At 40.4% G+C, this 16,311-nt stretch overlaps 1 protein-coding gene across 6 annotated transcripts in view; it reads right to left on the bottom strand.

Moving 5' to 3' along the window:
- Positions 1 to 430: 430 nt before the first annotated feature.
- LOC133489283 (interleukin-1 receptor accessory protein-like 1) overlaps positions 431 to 16,311 on the bottom strand; it is a 232,364-nt gene continuing 216,483 nt past the window's right edge. For 5 of the 6 annotated variants that reach the window (XM_061798204.1, XM_061798222.1, XM_061798229.1 and 2 more), the window contains 5 exons: positions 13,785 to 13,930; positions 11,926 to 12,072; positions 7,364 to 7,534; positions 5,908 to 5,952; positions 431 to 4,472 (listed from right to left, as the gene is read on the bottom strand). In XM_061798204.1, the coding sequence (XP_061654188.1) occupies positions 3,745 to 4,472; positions 5,908 to 5,952; positions 7,364 to 7,534; positions 11,926 to 12,072; positions 13,785 to 13,930 (1,237 nt within the window). In that variant the 3' untranslated portion in view covers positions 431 to 3,744. The remainder of the gene's footprint in view (positions 4,473 to 5,907; positions 5,953 to 7,363; positions 7,535 to 11,925; positions 12,073 to 13,784; positions 13,931 to 16,311) is intronic. The other variant, XM_061798214.1, reaches the window with a different exon arrangement.

The following is a 16,311-nucleotide window of genomic DNA, read 5'->3' as shown; positions in this document are numbered from 1 at the left end:
TGCATCCTCTCAAATGGTACAACTGTGATTTCAAGATGCTTTGAGATAACTTAGTAAAAATGTATTTAATGGAGTTCTATTTCTTCAGTTTGACATCTTTACCGTGATAGAAACTCCACAGTACATATAAACAAATTCATTTATTAGTCAGGAGTCAGATGGATCTCTTCCTTAGTTTTTAATATTAGAAAGACATTTTTGATAATTCTATGCTTTCAACCTTGTGGGAACAGTTTGAGGAAGGCCCCTGATATTCCAGCATGTCTGTTCCCCAGTGCCTAAAGCAGCTTGGATGAGTTTGGTCTGGAAGAACTTGAGTCCTGACCTCAACCCATCAATCCATTTTCTCCAAAAAAAACTCCTACAGTTTAGAGAAAGCCTTCACTGAAGAGTGGAAGGTGTTATATCTGCAAAAGGAGAAATAACTCAATATTTTCTTCCATCACCACATCCTGGCGATGTATTTATTTAGTTAATATGGCAATATTATGGCTCTCGGTCACAACACAGATGCAGTCCCGCTTTTCACACACAAAAAAAACTTAGACCAAAAAAAAAAAAACCACACAACATCATCCTGAGTTCGGAGACCAAAGCCCTAATGTTTGCACTACTGTATACGTAACTGACATCTGTCCTGGTGGAGAAATGGAATGGTGCTCAAATAGCAGAGCAATCGTATAGGCAACGAATGATGGCTTAGCCCTGTTCCAACTGAAGAAACCGCAGGAAGCAAATGCTTTGGATGATGATGTGGCTTGTCCTTTCCTCTGTCTCCTCATCGCCAACGGCATTGTTGCATCAAGTGTTACAACTTGCCTTTTTAATGACGCAAATACGTATTGTGCAAAAGTCTTAGGCCTTCACTAGCGTTGTTTTAATTACTTTCTTCCTCAACAGTCATTTTGACACAGTAGAACAGTAAATAGTCTAAAATATACAGTTAACACAAGAGACATCTGACTTATGGTTAGTACATGGGTCAAGAAAAGAAACTTTAAAATTTTGGTGAGCTCCTATTTTCAATGTCTGAGTCAATATTTCAATCACTCCCCAGAATTGTAACATACTTCAGGATGACTTTTGTCTGCCATTGGCAGAGATCTGCACTCTTCTGAGGTACATTGGCTGCTAAAACAACACAACATAAGGTGGCCTAAGACTTTCGACCTGTAATTTACTCTTTGCTATGTAAGACTTTAATATGTGTGAATTACCCATCAGAGGGTGTCATCTAACCCTCTACATGACAAAACTCTGCTGTACTCTTAAAGTCCTTCTGTCACATGATGTTACAAAAATAGACCATTTTCATAAAATAATACACAATTTAGATTTTCTGTGATAGAATCATTTGTTAAGGTAAATAAATCTGTGTTATCGCTAAGAAAACAGTGAAGTAAGCCTTTAGCACCGTATTTCTCAGGTACCACTGCCATCCATTATTGGGGTTGGGGACTCCTGAGTTTGTGTCATTTACAGGGTTGGAGCAGCTGAGACTTTGCTCTCGGAGATCCATTCCACCACTGATAATCACCCACGCCCCTTTATCGATCTACACACTAACTTCTGTGATTTCACAAGCCATTGCTTCAGAAAAGTGAGCAAACAAACACAAAAAGTCCCAAAAGATGACAGAGAGAATGTCATCAACAAAAAGAAGTGCTACAAAGTACAAACACTATGTACATGACCCTGTATTCCAGCATTTTCCCAGCCATATTAGCCAGTGTTGGCTTAAGTTACGTGACAGTTTTTACAGGCATGGCGCAAAACGGTTGTTCTTATTTTCGATTTGTTGTTCAATGTGACAAAACAATCAGCCCATCATTTGTTCTTTCCATTTTCAATGGGCAATCAAAAATTAAAAAACAAAAACTAATTATTTTCTCATTTGTTTTTAATGTAATCACAAAAGAAAAAAAATACTTCAGTACTATGTACACTATGTACTATTTTTTATTAATTCAATTCAAGGTTCAGATTACAAATACAAAATTGCCCCTTGATTGATTGGGTGGGGTCCTCAGCCTCTGCAGTGCGGGGACAGCAATTACAGGACACTTCTGTCAGTCATTGTGTATGTAAAATAGTGTCAATTCACTTGCATGTGTCCTCAGGCACACACCCATTGCGACAAATAACTCATGAATATGCGAATTGCTTGTGTATCCCCTCACTCATACTCTCGTCCTATAGACTTTTATAATTTACATAATCAATCCCAACACACCGAAATTGTACAGCCAGGTTCACGACCCTTGTCCTGTTCGAGCTTGTCCTGTCCTTCCCTAACAGGTTGTAGCACTACAGCCCCATGCAACACTCATATTTAATGTTTCATTGTCGTAGATAATGTAATGACTTACTTTTCTCATCCTCTTTACAATTAGTGCTTTGTCTTTTGTCTTTGTTTCTCTCTCGCCTCTAGAAACTTTGTTCTGTTCATCTCTGATTCTCAATAAACTTCAATTATAATACTAAGAAACCACAGTGGAAGCTTAAAAATTCCACTGTGACACAGTAAAACTGCTCTGGCATAAAAGGGACACAGATCCTCCATTCTGCTTCACCTAACACCCAAACAGGACAAAAAAATTGAAAAATTAAATTGCGACAGGGTGGAGTTTGATGTCAATATTTAATTGGCTGTGTTCAAGTGACCTGCAAAATTGGTAATGAGCATAAGCAAAGCTATGTTAGCGTGATAGCTGCCACTGGTGCCACATTCAATCTGGACCGTGACCACGAGCCATCAAGCGATCCAGCAGCCATATTATATCTAGGACAAATGTGTTGGAAATGGTATTGTTTTTGGCTTCATGTATTAATTCTGACACGGAAGATACTGTTTGCTTTTGTTGTAGGCAGAACCAGTTTGGGAACGCTTGGTTTATTGCGCCATGCTGTATTGACTTTCTAGGGCCCCGACTGATATGTATACACACAGTGATTCTAAAAGTGCTGTATGTGGGCGAATCGCTGCCTGCATACAGTTCAGTTGTATTTAACTTTTAAGTTCAATGCCTTTGCATTTCATCTTTAACAACAGTTTATTTAGGTACAATTTTATTTTACATTCGTGTGCAATACATTTAATTTGAATAATTAATTAATTATTGAATTACTGATTTTTTATTTACCTATATTTAAGCACAGTGATGGGCAAACTGCATAATGTTATAATGTACAGGACTTACAATCATATTAAATATACTTTTTTAGGAATAAAACCTCTGTTTTGTTGTAGATGAACACTTGGGCCTACTACGTTACTGTATGTTAATGTTAGCCATGATGGTGGGACTTGGAGAGCTAAGTATTTTTTTAGGTTGTGAGAACCACTGCTCTAAACAATCAATACACAATTGGCTATGTTATGATATGGCTGATCATTGGATGAATTGTGTTTGTGGACCTGACTGATAATGGCTGCTATCTTTATTGAGGCTTGTTACAAAACTTCCGGGTCATGTAAATCCCACAAATTCAATTCAATGAAGTTTTTTTTAAACTGATTTGGGCCTGAAATTGAAACGTGAAAATTCTGGCATTTTTTTCATTTTTGTTTTAGATTAAAAAACAAAGAACAAAATAATTAGTCACTCTTTTTTTTTTCTTTTTTTTTTTTTGCATTTCAATGACCAATTGAAAATGGAAAGAACAAAGTATAAATGCGCTACAAAACCAATCCAACCCCGTCTCCTGGATTAGTATGTCCTGTGTAGCGGTGAGGGGTGTGTGTCACCAAATGACACTGGATATACTGGTCTCTCGGGGCAGAAGTGGCAGCATGGCATTATTGCCGTGGCCTTCCTCTAAACTCTGCTGCCGCGGCGACTTGGACTGTGGCCGCTGTCCGTTCAGGAGTGTCATGGGGATGTTGCAGTACGTGTGCTGGTTTCTGCTGGAGGACAGGTGCGGGAGAGTGCCCCTTGGTGCCATCTCATAGTCATAACTACGGTAGTAGTGTTTCTGTCTCATCTGGGTGTGGTACGAATTGTGGAAGTTGGAGCGCAAGTCCGGGTGTGCAGTCGCCATGGCGGTGGAGGTGGCGGTCGCCATGGACATGGCCGATACCGCCTGGAGCTCACCGAAAGGCCCTTGCTCGCTCACATCCAGTACTTGCTCGTGGGAGATGCTCAGGGGCTCAGTGCGCTTGAAGGGCATCTCGTAGATAAGCTGCTTCCAGAACTTGGAGTCTAGGTTGTTGCTGGCCGAGCCGCGCCACTTGATGACTGTCAACGTTTTAATGGTGTGTTTAAGGGCCTCCACCTCCTGGTAGTTCATGATGCCACGCAGCTCGGCGCACTCAATGAGGATGACCTTGATCTCGCCTGTCACCAGCATATTGCGCAGACGCGTCTCCAGCTCAAAGATGCTCCAGCCCCTCCGCACCACGTAGCTGGGCGTCAAAACGATAATGAGGCGCTTGCTCTGGTCCACGCAGCGTGCAACATCCTCGATGTAAGCTACAAGCACATGCACAAAAACACACACAATCCCTTTATGTAAGCCAGAGTTGTATTGGAAATGCTAATTGCATGAGTCATTTTTGTTGGCATTTTAAGAACCTGAATTTTGAAAGAGTCTGAAATGGCTTTTGGGGACGGAAATAAAATCCCATTGTTCAGACCCAGTATGAGAGGATTTTTGCGCATAATTACACATCCAAACCTAGCAGAGGGCTCGGGGGCTCAATTGGTTGCCCGACAATAAACCTAAAACACTTAAGACAAGCAAGATAACAGGGACACCTCTGTCAGCATGTCTACTAAACATTATGGATGTAAAGTTTGATTCAGGTTGGAACACTAAGAACTTGTCTGATTTGGGTTTGTTTTACGATGGTGTGTTTAGGCAAGATGTGATAGCTGCATCAGCTACTAAGTGACATCTGAGCAGTGTGACAAAGTCAATGAATTTATCAGATAAGAGAAAACATAACATAGGAAAGGACGACATTCATAATTTTTTTTCTTGGCATGTGGTATTACAAGAAGACAAGCTTTGTTTGAGAAAAGAGACCTTTTGTGTGACGATTCTTTGCCAGTGTGTCTAGCGCCACCTTTTAAGCTATAGCAGGGGACCAAAAACATATCAGTTTGTAAAATGAAACGCAAAATATTGTGTACTGAATGCAAACTGAGTAACATGTGGAAACGGGTCTTTCGTGTTCTTTAGACCCGAGATGTCTGTTCCAAAATAAATTGGCATGCTTGTAGCTATAGGCTAATGCCTGCAATTCGTCTTTCTCAGAATTTGTCATCCTGTCTCATCTTCAACTGCACTTTGAGAATATCAGCTACTGTCTTGTGTCCCCTTGAGTTGGTTTCTTTGTAGGAAAAAAATAAAAAATACAAGCCAACCCAAATGTGTACCACACCCATCTTCTATAGGTTGCAAGAACGTAAACTTGTAGAGCATTTGTTTGGGGGGCCTGAGTAAAATAGCGCTAATAAAAGGAATGTGGAGCCAAACTGGCCTTTGTTAATCACTTAAGCAAATGTTCCTCTTATGTGGTGCCTATGCTACAGTAAATGCACAAAGATGTGTTTTGTCAGTCCGCAGAATCCTCTGTTTCCAAACTACTTATGTCACCATTACACTGTTTAGAACCTGAATTAGTTTGACATTTCGCAGTTGTATTGGGTTTCTTCAAGAGAACTTCAATTACAGTGTTATCTAAAACCTCATAAAATGGAGCACGCTAAGTTCGAAAACAAATGAAAGTTCACTCAAAACAGACCCATGGGTGACAGTGGGTACTGTCACCACTAAAGGGACTGGAGTAGACTGGAAACTAACAGCCTTTGTTAAACAAGTTGAATTTCACATTCAGATTGTTCATCCAACATACGTGATCTTCCTGTGTCGACACAAAAAAAACTAAGTGAAAGAAAGTACCTCTAAGTAGTCTGGTGTCATCCTGGAAATGATCACTGGTGAAACCTAAACATAAATATTCAACATTGAAAAGGTAACAAATAAATTTGAAGTCGACACAAACAACTCTGTCAATGTAGGGACGTGTTCTGGCGTAAGGTGCCCGCACCCGATGACATGGCATTCACTTGTGCCGATCAGTCTATTCTGGTTCACATTGGGATGTGTAGCATAGAAAAGCAGAGGAGTATCAACTATGCTAACATACTGAAACTAATCTGGCGTCCACATTATTTATCTCAAGTATATAGTAATTCTCCACTATTTGCGGGGGCCCACCGCCAATAGTGACAAACGATGACTAATTGACGTTTCCGATAAAAAGGTTTACAATTGCCTATATTAATAGTGTCAACCATAAATATACCACAAACTATATTATCCCCAAAAAGTTTAAAATCATTTCATGTCTAATAGAAAACTAGTGCTACTTTTCTATGAGACAGGGCTTTGGCGCACTCTTGTGGCATCTTAGGGCACTTTAAGAAGAGCACAGAAACAGTATATAGGTGAGTTTTTCTGTGAAGAACGGAGGATATGTTCAGGAAAAAGAATTAGAACTAGTTGAATTCAGAAATAGGCGCGGGAATATCATTGCAACATTTTACCAAACTCCTTGCATTTATACGCTACATTCCCCATATGAGGATATAGTCAGAGTCGGAATCTGTGACCTTGGAATGATGCCATAGACAAGCGCAATAAGTGATGGTGCTGAGCGTAGGACGACAGGTGGATGCAAGTATAATGATGATGACATCCAACTCATTGACATGAGTCCATCAGAGATAAGCGGGTAATGGTGGTGGTGGTGCGGGGGTCCTTGAGAGTCAGGCAGGGCCTGAGGACGGTCTTCCAGAGGAACGTTTCAAAACATGCACATGCACAAAGAGCTTGTGGATTGCGCACCATGCAGTGAGTAAGAACTGGATCGGGACCATGGACGGGAACAGTAAAGTTGCAACTTCCTGCTACTTGCAATTGCTGTGCAAAAATGTTGTTGACTTTTTAAAAATTGTTTTATTATTATGATTTCTTTTTTTTTGCCAAAGCATTTTTAATACATAGAACATGACCTATCCTGGCAGGTGTACAATTTGGAGTTCAAGCAAATCTGTTCCTCTGAAGTCAAAAGCAACAAAAAGAAAAACACAACCTCACGTCTTATACTTACTTTTTTGGAACGTTTCAAATAAACAATGTTTATTTGTATAACTTTGGAACCAAGACCCTTCCATGGTCTCTATCCACTTGACCTCAGGTCTGACAAAACAACTTGCTGGGCCGCTTTTGCTACAATAAAGTATCAAAAAACTAAAAACAAACAAAAAGAAAAAACACACCACGGCACCACTGCAGACACCAGTGACATTAAGCCACACGACATGTGACACAACGCAACGGAGAGAAAGCTTACTTCCTGTGGGGATCAAGTCCCTGTCTGGAATGAAGAGTTTATACCCGTAATGCTTTTCCAGCACGTCGGGCAGGATCTCCAGGGCAAAGCGCTCCTCCTCTCGAGTCTCCTGGCTCCACTGGTCTGGGTCTACTTTTGTGTAGGACAGGTAGGCATCATAGTCTTTGTTCTCTGTAGGAGCACATGCACATGCAAAACTGTCAAGGCCTTTCTCATAAATCTCCCTCCATCACTTGAAAATACAAGCCTCTTTCACAAAGTCACACATTTTGACACAACAGTAAAAAAAGCAACAAAGCGGGAGCAAGGGCGGTAATAAACTTTCAATACTGTTAGCCTAATAGCATTATTTGCTTTGTGATTTTTAAGTTACTATCACAATATCAGTAAAAAATACCAATCTGCTTGCTAAAAATTGTGTTCTATGTAGACTCTCAGCCATCCAGGTCATGGTAATCCGCAAATGTTGAATCGAGGTCATTGGACATTTATTTTTCTTGAATTTGTTGTGTTTTTATTTTCCTCATTTTCTGAAAACATTCAAAAATGACTGGCAAATATACTATTTTGTTAATGAGGGGCGTGCAGCGACCTTTGGAGGGATAGCTGCTCAAAATTAAAAGCGGGGCACATGGTACAAGAGTTGGAAATGTCTTATAGAAAAATACTGTGTGTGTGTGTGTGTGTGTGCGCGCGCGCGCGTGAATGTTCCTGGTCCATCTACTGCTGGCTTCTTACACAGGATGGGAGATGGTCCTTACAAAGCCAGACATGACATGGGAATGTATTTGATTTTATTTATTTTGTTGTGGCTGCTTTTCTTGTCAAAAAGTACAATATCATAACAATATAATGTTGTCCTGAGATTTTGTTTTTACATTTTTTTTTTTACCAACAGTACAAAAAGAAGAATATGAAAAGAAAAAGGGTTCAGAGTCCTATCCAATCCAATGTCAATTGTTCCATTGAGTGTATTTGAGCTTTTGTATCCATTGGGCAGTTGTCGGTGGTACAGGTTTCAACCAACAAATTGTTATCATTTTTCTTGCAACCATTAGAAGGTGATGTGACAAAAATCTTTGATTGCGCAACAAACCGTCAGGAAATATCCAGTAAAAAAAGGGGAGGTTCATTTCGAGTAGATTGTCTATTATTCCTTTCACACCGATCCAAAAATGGTGTATACTGGGGCAGTCCCAAAATATGTGGGTTTTATCACCCACACACCCACAGTGTATTTATATTTAATATTTTAGCCTTCCAATCAAACTCCTTCCACAGTTGACTCCCCACCCCTTATGACAACCAGAGCAAACATCTTCCCAGGTATTATCATCCAGTATCACATTTAGTTCCATTTCCCATTGTTATTTTTTATGTTCTGAGTTTTTGACACATCAAAGACCTTTTTTTTTTTTTTTTTTTTTATTCACAACACTATCATTTTAAATCAAATAAATAAAATGCTTTCCTATATTTGTAAATGGCTGCAATTTTGGTATGTGCACACAAAATGCTCATTTGTGGTCACGAAATACAAATTTGTGACCTTGAACTAAGTAAAACATGGGCACAACACACACATTTGTGGCCACATAATAGCTGTGGCACCATACTCACTTTCCCTACCAGTTAGGTAGGGAAAGTGAGAGCTCCTTGCCTGGAAACCTTAAGGTGGAGATTGAGGCCGGCCGGGGCTAAAGAGATTGGACACGGATACAGTAGTAACATTGAATTTTCTTTTAGGCTGGGGATAAACAACAAAGACAAAAACTTGGCATTTCACCTATTTTGTGAAACGTCATGTCATGTCTGCAGCTCCGTAGATGTTGGCGGCTTTATTCTCTGCAACGGTTTTTCTTTTTAACGAAACACACAACTGAGAAAATTCTCATGTTCGAAGGTGGTTCACTGCACATTCTCCATCCACGGCATAGCATTGCTTCTCTGCCCTCAATTACTTTGTAATGATATAGATTTTGGTTTTTTACAGTGTAAAGTGAGACATCAGTTAAGCTCATTCTGCAGGACAGGACATAAAACAACAATACATTCATAACACTCCTGATCTTGACTGAATTTACCAAACTATTATCACAAAAGGAATATGCAATCATGAAAACTGCACAACTTCCATTGAGTTAGAATACAATGAAGTTAAATCATAACTGGCCAGATAATTAAATGTCCAATGATGGCACAAGATAGAAAGGAAAGTGAAGAGGAATTGAACCATTTCTAAAAAACAATTTAAAAGAGTCCTTATCACCAGCTTTTTAGTCAAATTGGATTACTTTCTGATTTACTTAGTCCTCTGTCAAACCAAACAAATTACCTTTGTGTTTTAAGTAAAACAAGACATTCAACGAGTTCAGCTTTTGGAAAAGTGATTGACATTTTTGCTTATTTTCTGACATGTTTCGAATCAAACACGAACCCAATCATTCCGAAAGAGTGCCGGTCCGGAGCCCACTTTGAAATCCTGAGGCCCACCAAAACCTTAAATCAAACTCTGATCAACATATGAGGCTATAGGAGCAATAACATTCATAAAAATGTCCCAAAAAATACTGTATGTACAAAGGAGTGCGTTAGCAGTTACATTAAAATAGCTAGCAAGCAAGCTAATATACTGTAGGTAACATTATCAGTCTTACATCGGGGTTCCGATTTGACTTTATGACACACGGAAGGGCATCAAAATGCAAACCTTTGGACCACCAAAACACATATCTATCTCCTTGATGGTAAACTTTTCACAATAGCCGACTCACTATTCATTATCCCTAAACATTAACATGGCCTATTAATTTGTCATACATTTGTCTACACCAACATGTAGAAAAGTGTTCCTCAACTTACATGGCTTGTTTGTTCAACATTTGATTGAACGTCTGATGCATGTCATGACTTATGATGGATTCAACACTAGTTTGGAAATACGTGTAACGACATGTTAAAAAAAAAAAAATAGTTTTAATAGCTGTAAAATTGTGTTTGTGTGTATGAGTGAGGGGTAGTGAGGGTCATCTTCAGTAGTGCCTTGTTTCCTTGCTCTGTTATGGGACCTTTGATTCTGATGAAACATTTTTAACTTTTATGTCTGATAAACATGAATCTCACTCACTGAGCACCTCACGCAGGCACGCGGAGAAATTCTCGCCACAGCTCCTCCCCTCTCTCATGCACTCACTGTTCAAACGCATATAACTTTACTAATTTCTTAATAAATTAGTGCTTAATGTTTTCTTTCAGCACAGTTACTCAAAATCTAAATGGCACTATTGCGCCATTATGATGACTGCAGTTGTTGTAGGGCTTATAATGGGAACCCTCCGCTTTAATAAAACAAAAACCAAAAAAATTCCAAGCTGCTAGCAGCATGTTTGAAGCGGAGAAGCTCCTGACAGAGGTGAAAAAAGTCCACTGGCACTGGAAAGAGAACGTACCCAAAACTTGCAGCCAAGGAGAAACCAAAACCTAACCAAATGTTACATTCAATGTATGTTATTGCAACAAAAAGCTAGCGTTATTGGAACATTCTGGGAACCAAAAATTGCCAGTAGGAGTGCAGTTAACTGAATCCAAACATGCAATCTGATGTTTCACCTTCACGGGGTGCTTGATTTAGTACAGCCTCTGGCAAAACAAAACGTGCATAAGTCCATGGGAAAATGCACGCAGCATCCGCGCAGGGCCAGATTTGACAGGGAACGCCCACAATTTAGGGTTGCTCCACCCAGAGTGCATATCTGGCACGAGGGTGCGTAAATGACAGATTTCAGTGGGCGGGAGAATGCTTGCAGCCATACTCTCACAGATTACAGATTAAGAATAAAATAGGAGTAGGATTGCCCAAGTATCTTCTTCACAACAGCTGTGCATCTTCAGGAGTTGACGCTGAGGGACTACATAGGACACATTAGTGTGATACTGGCACTCACTGCATTCAAGATGGCTAGGTTCGAGGGTGTGGGGGTGCTGTATATGCAAGCACACGGCTAGCCCGCGGTTACGGAGTGAACTCCTGAACTCTTCGCGGTGAGCGCCAGCTGAGGCGGAGGCATAATATGTAGTGTGTCTCCAGGCTCCATTAAGTTTAATGGACACTAAGCACACTTAACTCTGAATGCACACACTACCAAGGAAGTAAGTTTGTTGAAATTTTTTGTTGATTTTTTGGATAGTTTTGCAATTGATTATATTAATTATATTTTGTTTGAAATTAAATCCTTTGTGCCACACTTTTGTGCTATTGCTGCTGTTTGTGCCTCTTTTTGGCCTGACTCTACTGATTACTCCCTACATTATGTGAAAACTGTCTGGGCTGAGGCATGAACCATATGGTGGGAGCGAAGGGCAAAATCACAGCAGATGTGGCTGTGGACTCATCAAATCGACGTTGACATCGAGGAAAGTGCAGCGAACCTGAGTGACGCTGATCCAGTGTTCACGCTGGAGAACAGCAACAACCGAGAGATTGCCTCCAGAAATAGTTTGAATGGAATGAGGACACAAATGCATGTGCTGTGGAAGTAGCCTTACAAACAATTTCCTCTTACCTCCATCTAAATCCTCACTGCCGAAGTGGGTCCTGTAGAAGAGCATGAGCTCAATCCTGTAGCACTTGTACAGTGTCACCAGGCAGATAAGCAGGAGCAGAATGGCGCCCAGACCGCCGGCCAGTTCCACTGTGTACATGAGCTCGACTGTGAGGGCAGATGCAGAGAGACATATCCATTTTGGGTCTGTTACCATTTGGTTCTGTAATGCTGAGCTGAAAGCAAAACATGCAGTGGAGCAGGCTCAGTGAAAGATTGCCCTAAAGGTTAAAGGGAGTGAGGCAGGGGTGGGCTTAGCCTCAAGTAGAACAAGTCTGATCTCAGGTACCTGAATGCCTCCCGGCCCAGGACACCATCACACTGATGCAAACACAGTGATGCTGGTAAACAACAGCTCTGACTGAAACACCAGTAAAGATCAGTACTGTGTGTGTTTCGGTGTGAATGTGTGAGGTGAAGTGATGCTCCAGGCTGCTCAGATCCAAGCAGCTTACTCTCACTCCATCCCCATTGGAAGCTGCATGCAAGGAATTGTGTACATTTTGTCTTTCAAACTCCACCTTCACTTCTCCTTATTATTGTCTGTGAGGCATCCTGGACGCGTTGACTTCTTGGGGGTGGGGGAGCACTTACCCTTTGAGGTTCTCCTGCTCTCCCACTTCACAGACTTCTAATTCCGATAAAGGGACCAAACAACACTTAATATGTGATAGTGGGGAAGGAGGCCAACGGTTCCTTCCCCACTATCACATATTAAGACGAATGATCTCCTAACGAGGAACAGGCTAGATAGATTGAAAGTGCAGCAGCCACTGCTTGGCTCCTTCTTGTTATGTGTGTCCGTCACTCTCAGAGGAGACCAAGTTGCTTGAACGGCAAGTGTGAGTAGAGTAGAGAGGCACGAATGCACTTTGCAATTTACAGTCTCACTCAAATCTCATCTACCGCCAAGATTAGAGAGCTGAGGTGTGGAAAAGGAAAGGTTCTTTCTTCAAAGTACTAAAAAGAAGTTCGCTGTGCGTACGGATGCAAAAATTTAATTACAAGGTCATAGAGCCCATATCTCGTATGCCTGAGGAAAAGGCTCTTATTGTTTTTTTTTTTTTTTGTCAGCGCCAATGGAGTGGAACCTATTGGCAAAGCTAGGAGTAGAGCTCAGAGCTCTAATGAAGAGGAATGTTGTATATCCACAGTATGTAAATGTGTGCAATAATTACTGTTGTAGGATTGCAGATTCCCCCATTCATAAAATATGAGGGAACCTCTAAGTTTTAACACAATCAGTTTCATGATGCTGTTTGTCCTCTGTTTTGTTGACATTTTGAATTTATTTCAACAGAAATATTGAAAATCAAAAGTGACACCATTACATGACTTATTAACAATACAGGCAATGTTTTAACAAGCGTTTAACATTCTTATGTAAGATTAATTTTAGGGAGGTGAGTCACTTATTATAACTACTTCATTTAATTCCATTCTTCTGTTGTTAATATTGTCGACGTATGTATTGTGAACTTTAACCATACTTTTTTTTAGAGATGGAGACTTGTGTGATGTTACTTTCTCCACAAGTGCTTCTTCTTCTTCTTCTTCTTGTTCGTCCTCTGCAAATGAACACTTCCTCAGTTGAGGTGGATGAACAGGCAATCGATAATAAAGTCCCGCTTTGCCCTCCCCGAGCACAGAAACAAGCAGTCAATTTTTTTGTGCTTACTGAATTGCTTGCAAGACCTTCACTTTGTTGTCAGAGTGAAGGTCTGTGGTATTTGCCACTTCCAAAGCTTCAGAGAAGCCATGACTTTAAATCAAGGCCTTTAAATCCGTCGGTTGGATTTGCTGGACTTTAAAATCTCTACCTTTCTTGGTGATCTGGATGTTTGCATGCCGCCGACCATTGCCATTTTCCACGTAGCAGGTGTAGTTTCCCAGATCGCTCTCCTCCAGGGAATCAATGCTAAGTGAGATGGAGACTTCCTGCTCCCCCAAGTGCTCTCGGACTGTCCTGTAGCAGAGCAGAGAGCGCAATGTAGGGTCAGATAGATGAAGGCCTTTGAAAATCATGTAAACACAAGAAGGTTTGATACCCTATTGTCACCATTAAGCATAGCAACAAGGGGAAACGTTAATCCCTGGAGTGACAAATGAATACAAATGTTCCACCGTTGTGAGTTTGAAATACAGCACGGCAGATGGAACAACACTGGACCCTGTCTTGGCTGTGCATGACAGCAGGATCAAAGTGCAACATGACGGTTGTGATGGTGAAATCGAGAAAGTCTTTCTACCACATTTGTGAACTTGATTTTTGCACAAAATAAAGACTGAAAGTATTTGTTTCCCATTGTGACAGGCATTCCAAAATGGCATCTCACAGTTGTCAGTGATGAGATGTGAAAAATACAAGCTGAAGAACAAGCCTTGGTATGTCTGAGAACATGCTTTTATATTGTGTGTGGAGGCCTTTTATATTTTTATTCAATACTTCCGACAGAAAGAAACACCTTTGGAAAACAATAACTTCACACTGTAGGAGGTAATAAGCAGAGTATTGAGTCTTTCATAAAATATGGATTTTCGTTAATCCCCAAAAATCTTTTCATCGAGAAAATGTGTTCTGTGCGCGTATCTTAAAATCAATAAATCATTCATCCATCCATCCATTTTCTGAGCCGCTTATCCTCACAAGGGTTGTGGGAGTGCTGGAGCCTATCCCAGCTATCTTCGGGCAGGAGGCGGGGTACACCCTGAACTGGTTGCCAGCCAATTGCAGGGCACATACAAACAAACAAACAACCATCCGCACTCACATTCACATTTACGGGAAATTTAGAGTCTTCAATCAACCTACCACACATGTTTTTGGGATGTGGGAGGAAACCGGAGTGCCCGGAGAAAACCCACACAGGCACGGGGAGAACATGCAAACTCCACACAGGCGGGGCCGGGGATTGAACCCAGGTCCTCAGAACTGTGAGGCAGACGCTCCTCCAGTCGTTCACCGTGCCGCTCAATAAATCATGATCATTGTATTTTGCTATGACACATTTTCCAGTATTGTTCAAACCTCTGCACTAGCTGTTTACACCTGTCACGCAATGTCTAATAACAGAGGAGATGTGCACCTCCTGGTCAATTGGTTGCTGCAGCTTTCCAGCCACTGACATTATAATTGTCTAATTAGAAGACAGCCTGGACCAGTAATGCCCCATAGCACCTCAATGTTCTTCGCCTTACTTCAATGGTGGGTGAGGGATTGCTGCTATGAGCTGACCTATATTGGAAAAACTGATGACATTGAGAAAATACCAACAGGTGGTGACATCTAAACCTCAACATTGTGGAGCAATCCTTCTCCCTTCCTACTTATTGCTTCCCCACAATCTGCTTTGCGATAATCTGTGGTCAGGTTTGTTGTCTTCAGTGTTGTCGCAGTTACCATGAAATAGTATCTTAGTTACTTTACTGATTATTAGATTTTAAAACTGAGTTACTCTCATGATTTTCAAAGTAACTAAGTTAGATTACAAGTAACTTTATTAGTTGCATTCACCAGTTGCCGACAACACCACCTCAATATAAAAATGACAACTGGTTTTGCCAATGCTTTACTTGAAGGGCATTTTAAACAGTAATGTTTAAGAATAAAGTTTTTATTAAAAATAAATACTTGTTTTTATATAAAAAAAAAAAAAAAAGAAATAAACTTTCTGGATGTTACTTAACATAAATAGGCTACGTTTTTTTTTTTTTAAAAGATAGTCTTTCTAGACTTGACTTAAAATAAATAATTTTAAAAATCGATATATAAAGTAGCACTCTTTTTGTCAACGCCAAAGCATGTGCTATCAATCCAGAACATTTGAAAAATGAGACAAAAAAAATCTTACCTTTATTAGGTTACTTGTAGTTCCTCATTGTGATCATTGTACAGAATGCAATGTGGAGGCATTCTTGGTTTTTGTGCAGTCCACAAACATTGAATGCGCTGACACTTTACCCCATTTACCACTAGCTGCATCATCGTAGGCACACATCTCAAAGTGGCATGTCGAATTTTTCAATTCATACTCTATCTATGGGTGGGACTTTCTACTGTAAGCTTGAATCTAACCGCGCGACTTCGAGATCAGAGTGCAAGGGTTTTATGGCGGTTGGTTAAAATTCACATTTGCATTGTTAAATATATGTTTTCCAATATATTCATGTCATTTACAGCACGTTATTAACTATAAACTAGGTTTTATTGAGCACTCCTGAATGTTTCCGATTTTGAGACATCCTTGGTGTTTCACTCAAATGTTTGCAGGAAACAAAGTGAACAGGTAACAAATTGAGGAGCGAAAAGGGAGGACAACTGGAAGTGCCAAGAATCTCCTGCTGGGT

Source organism: Phyllopteryx taeniolatus, chromosome 1 (assembly GCF_024500385.1).
Source record: "Phyllopteryx taeniolatus isolate TA_2022b chromosome 1, UOR_Ptae_1.2, whole genome shotgun sequence".
Classification (NCBI taxonomy): domain Eukaryota; kingdom Metazoa; phylum Chordata; class Actinopteri; order Syngnathiformes; family Syngnathidae; genus Phyllopteryx; species Phyllopteryx taeniolatus.
Note: the sequence above shows the minus strand (reverse complement) of the source record. Positions and strands in the feature narration are given on the sequence as shown.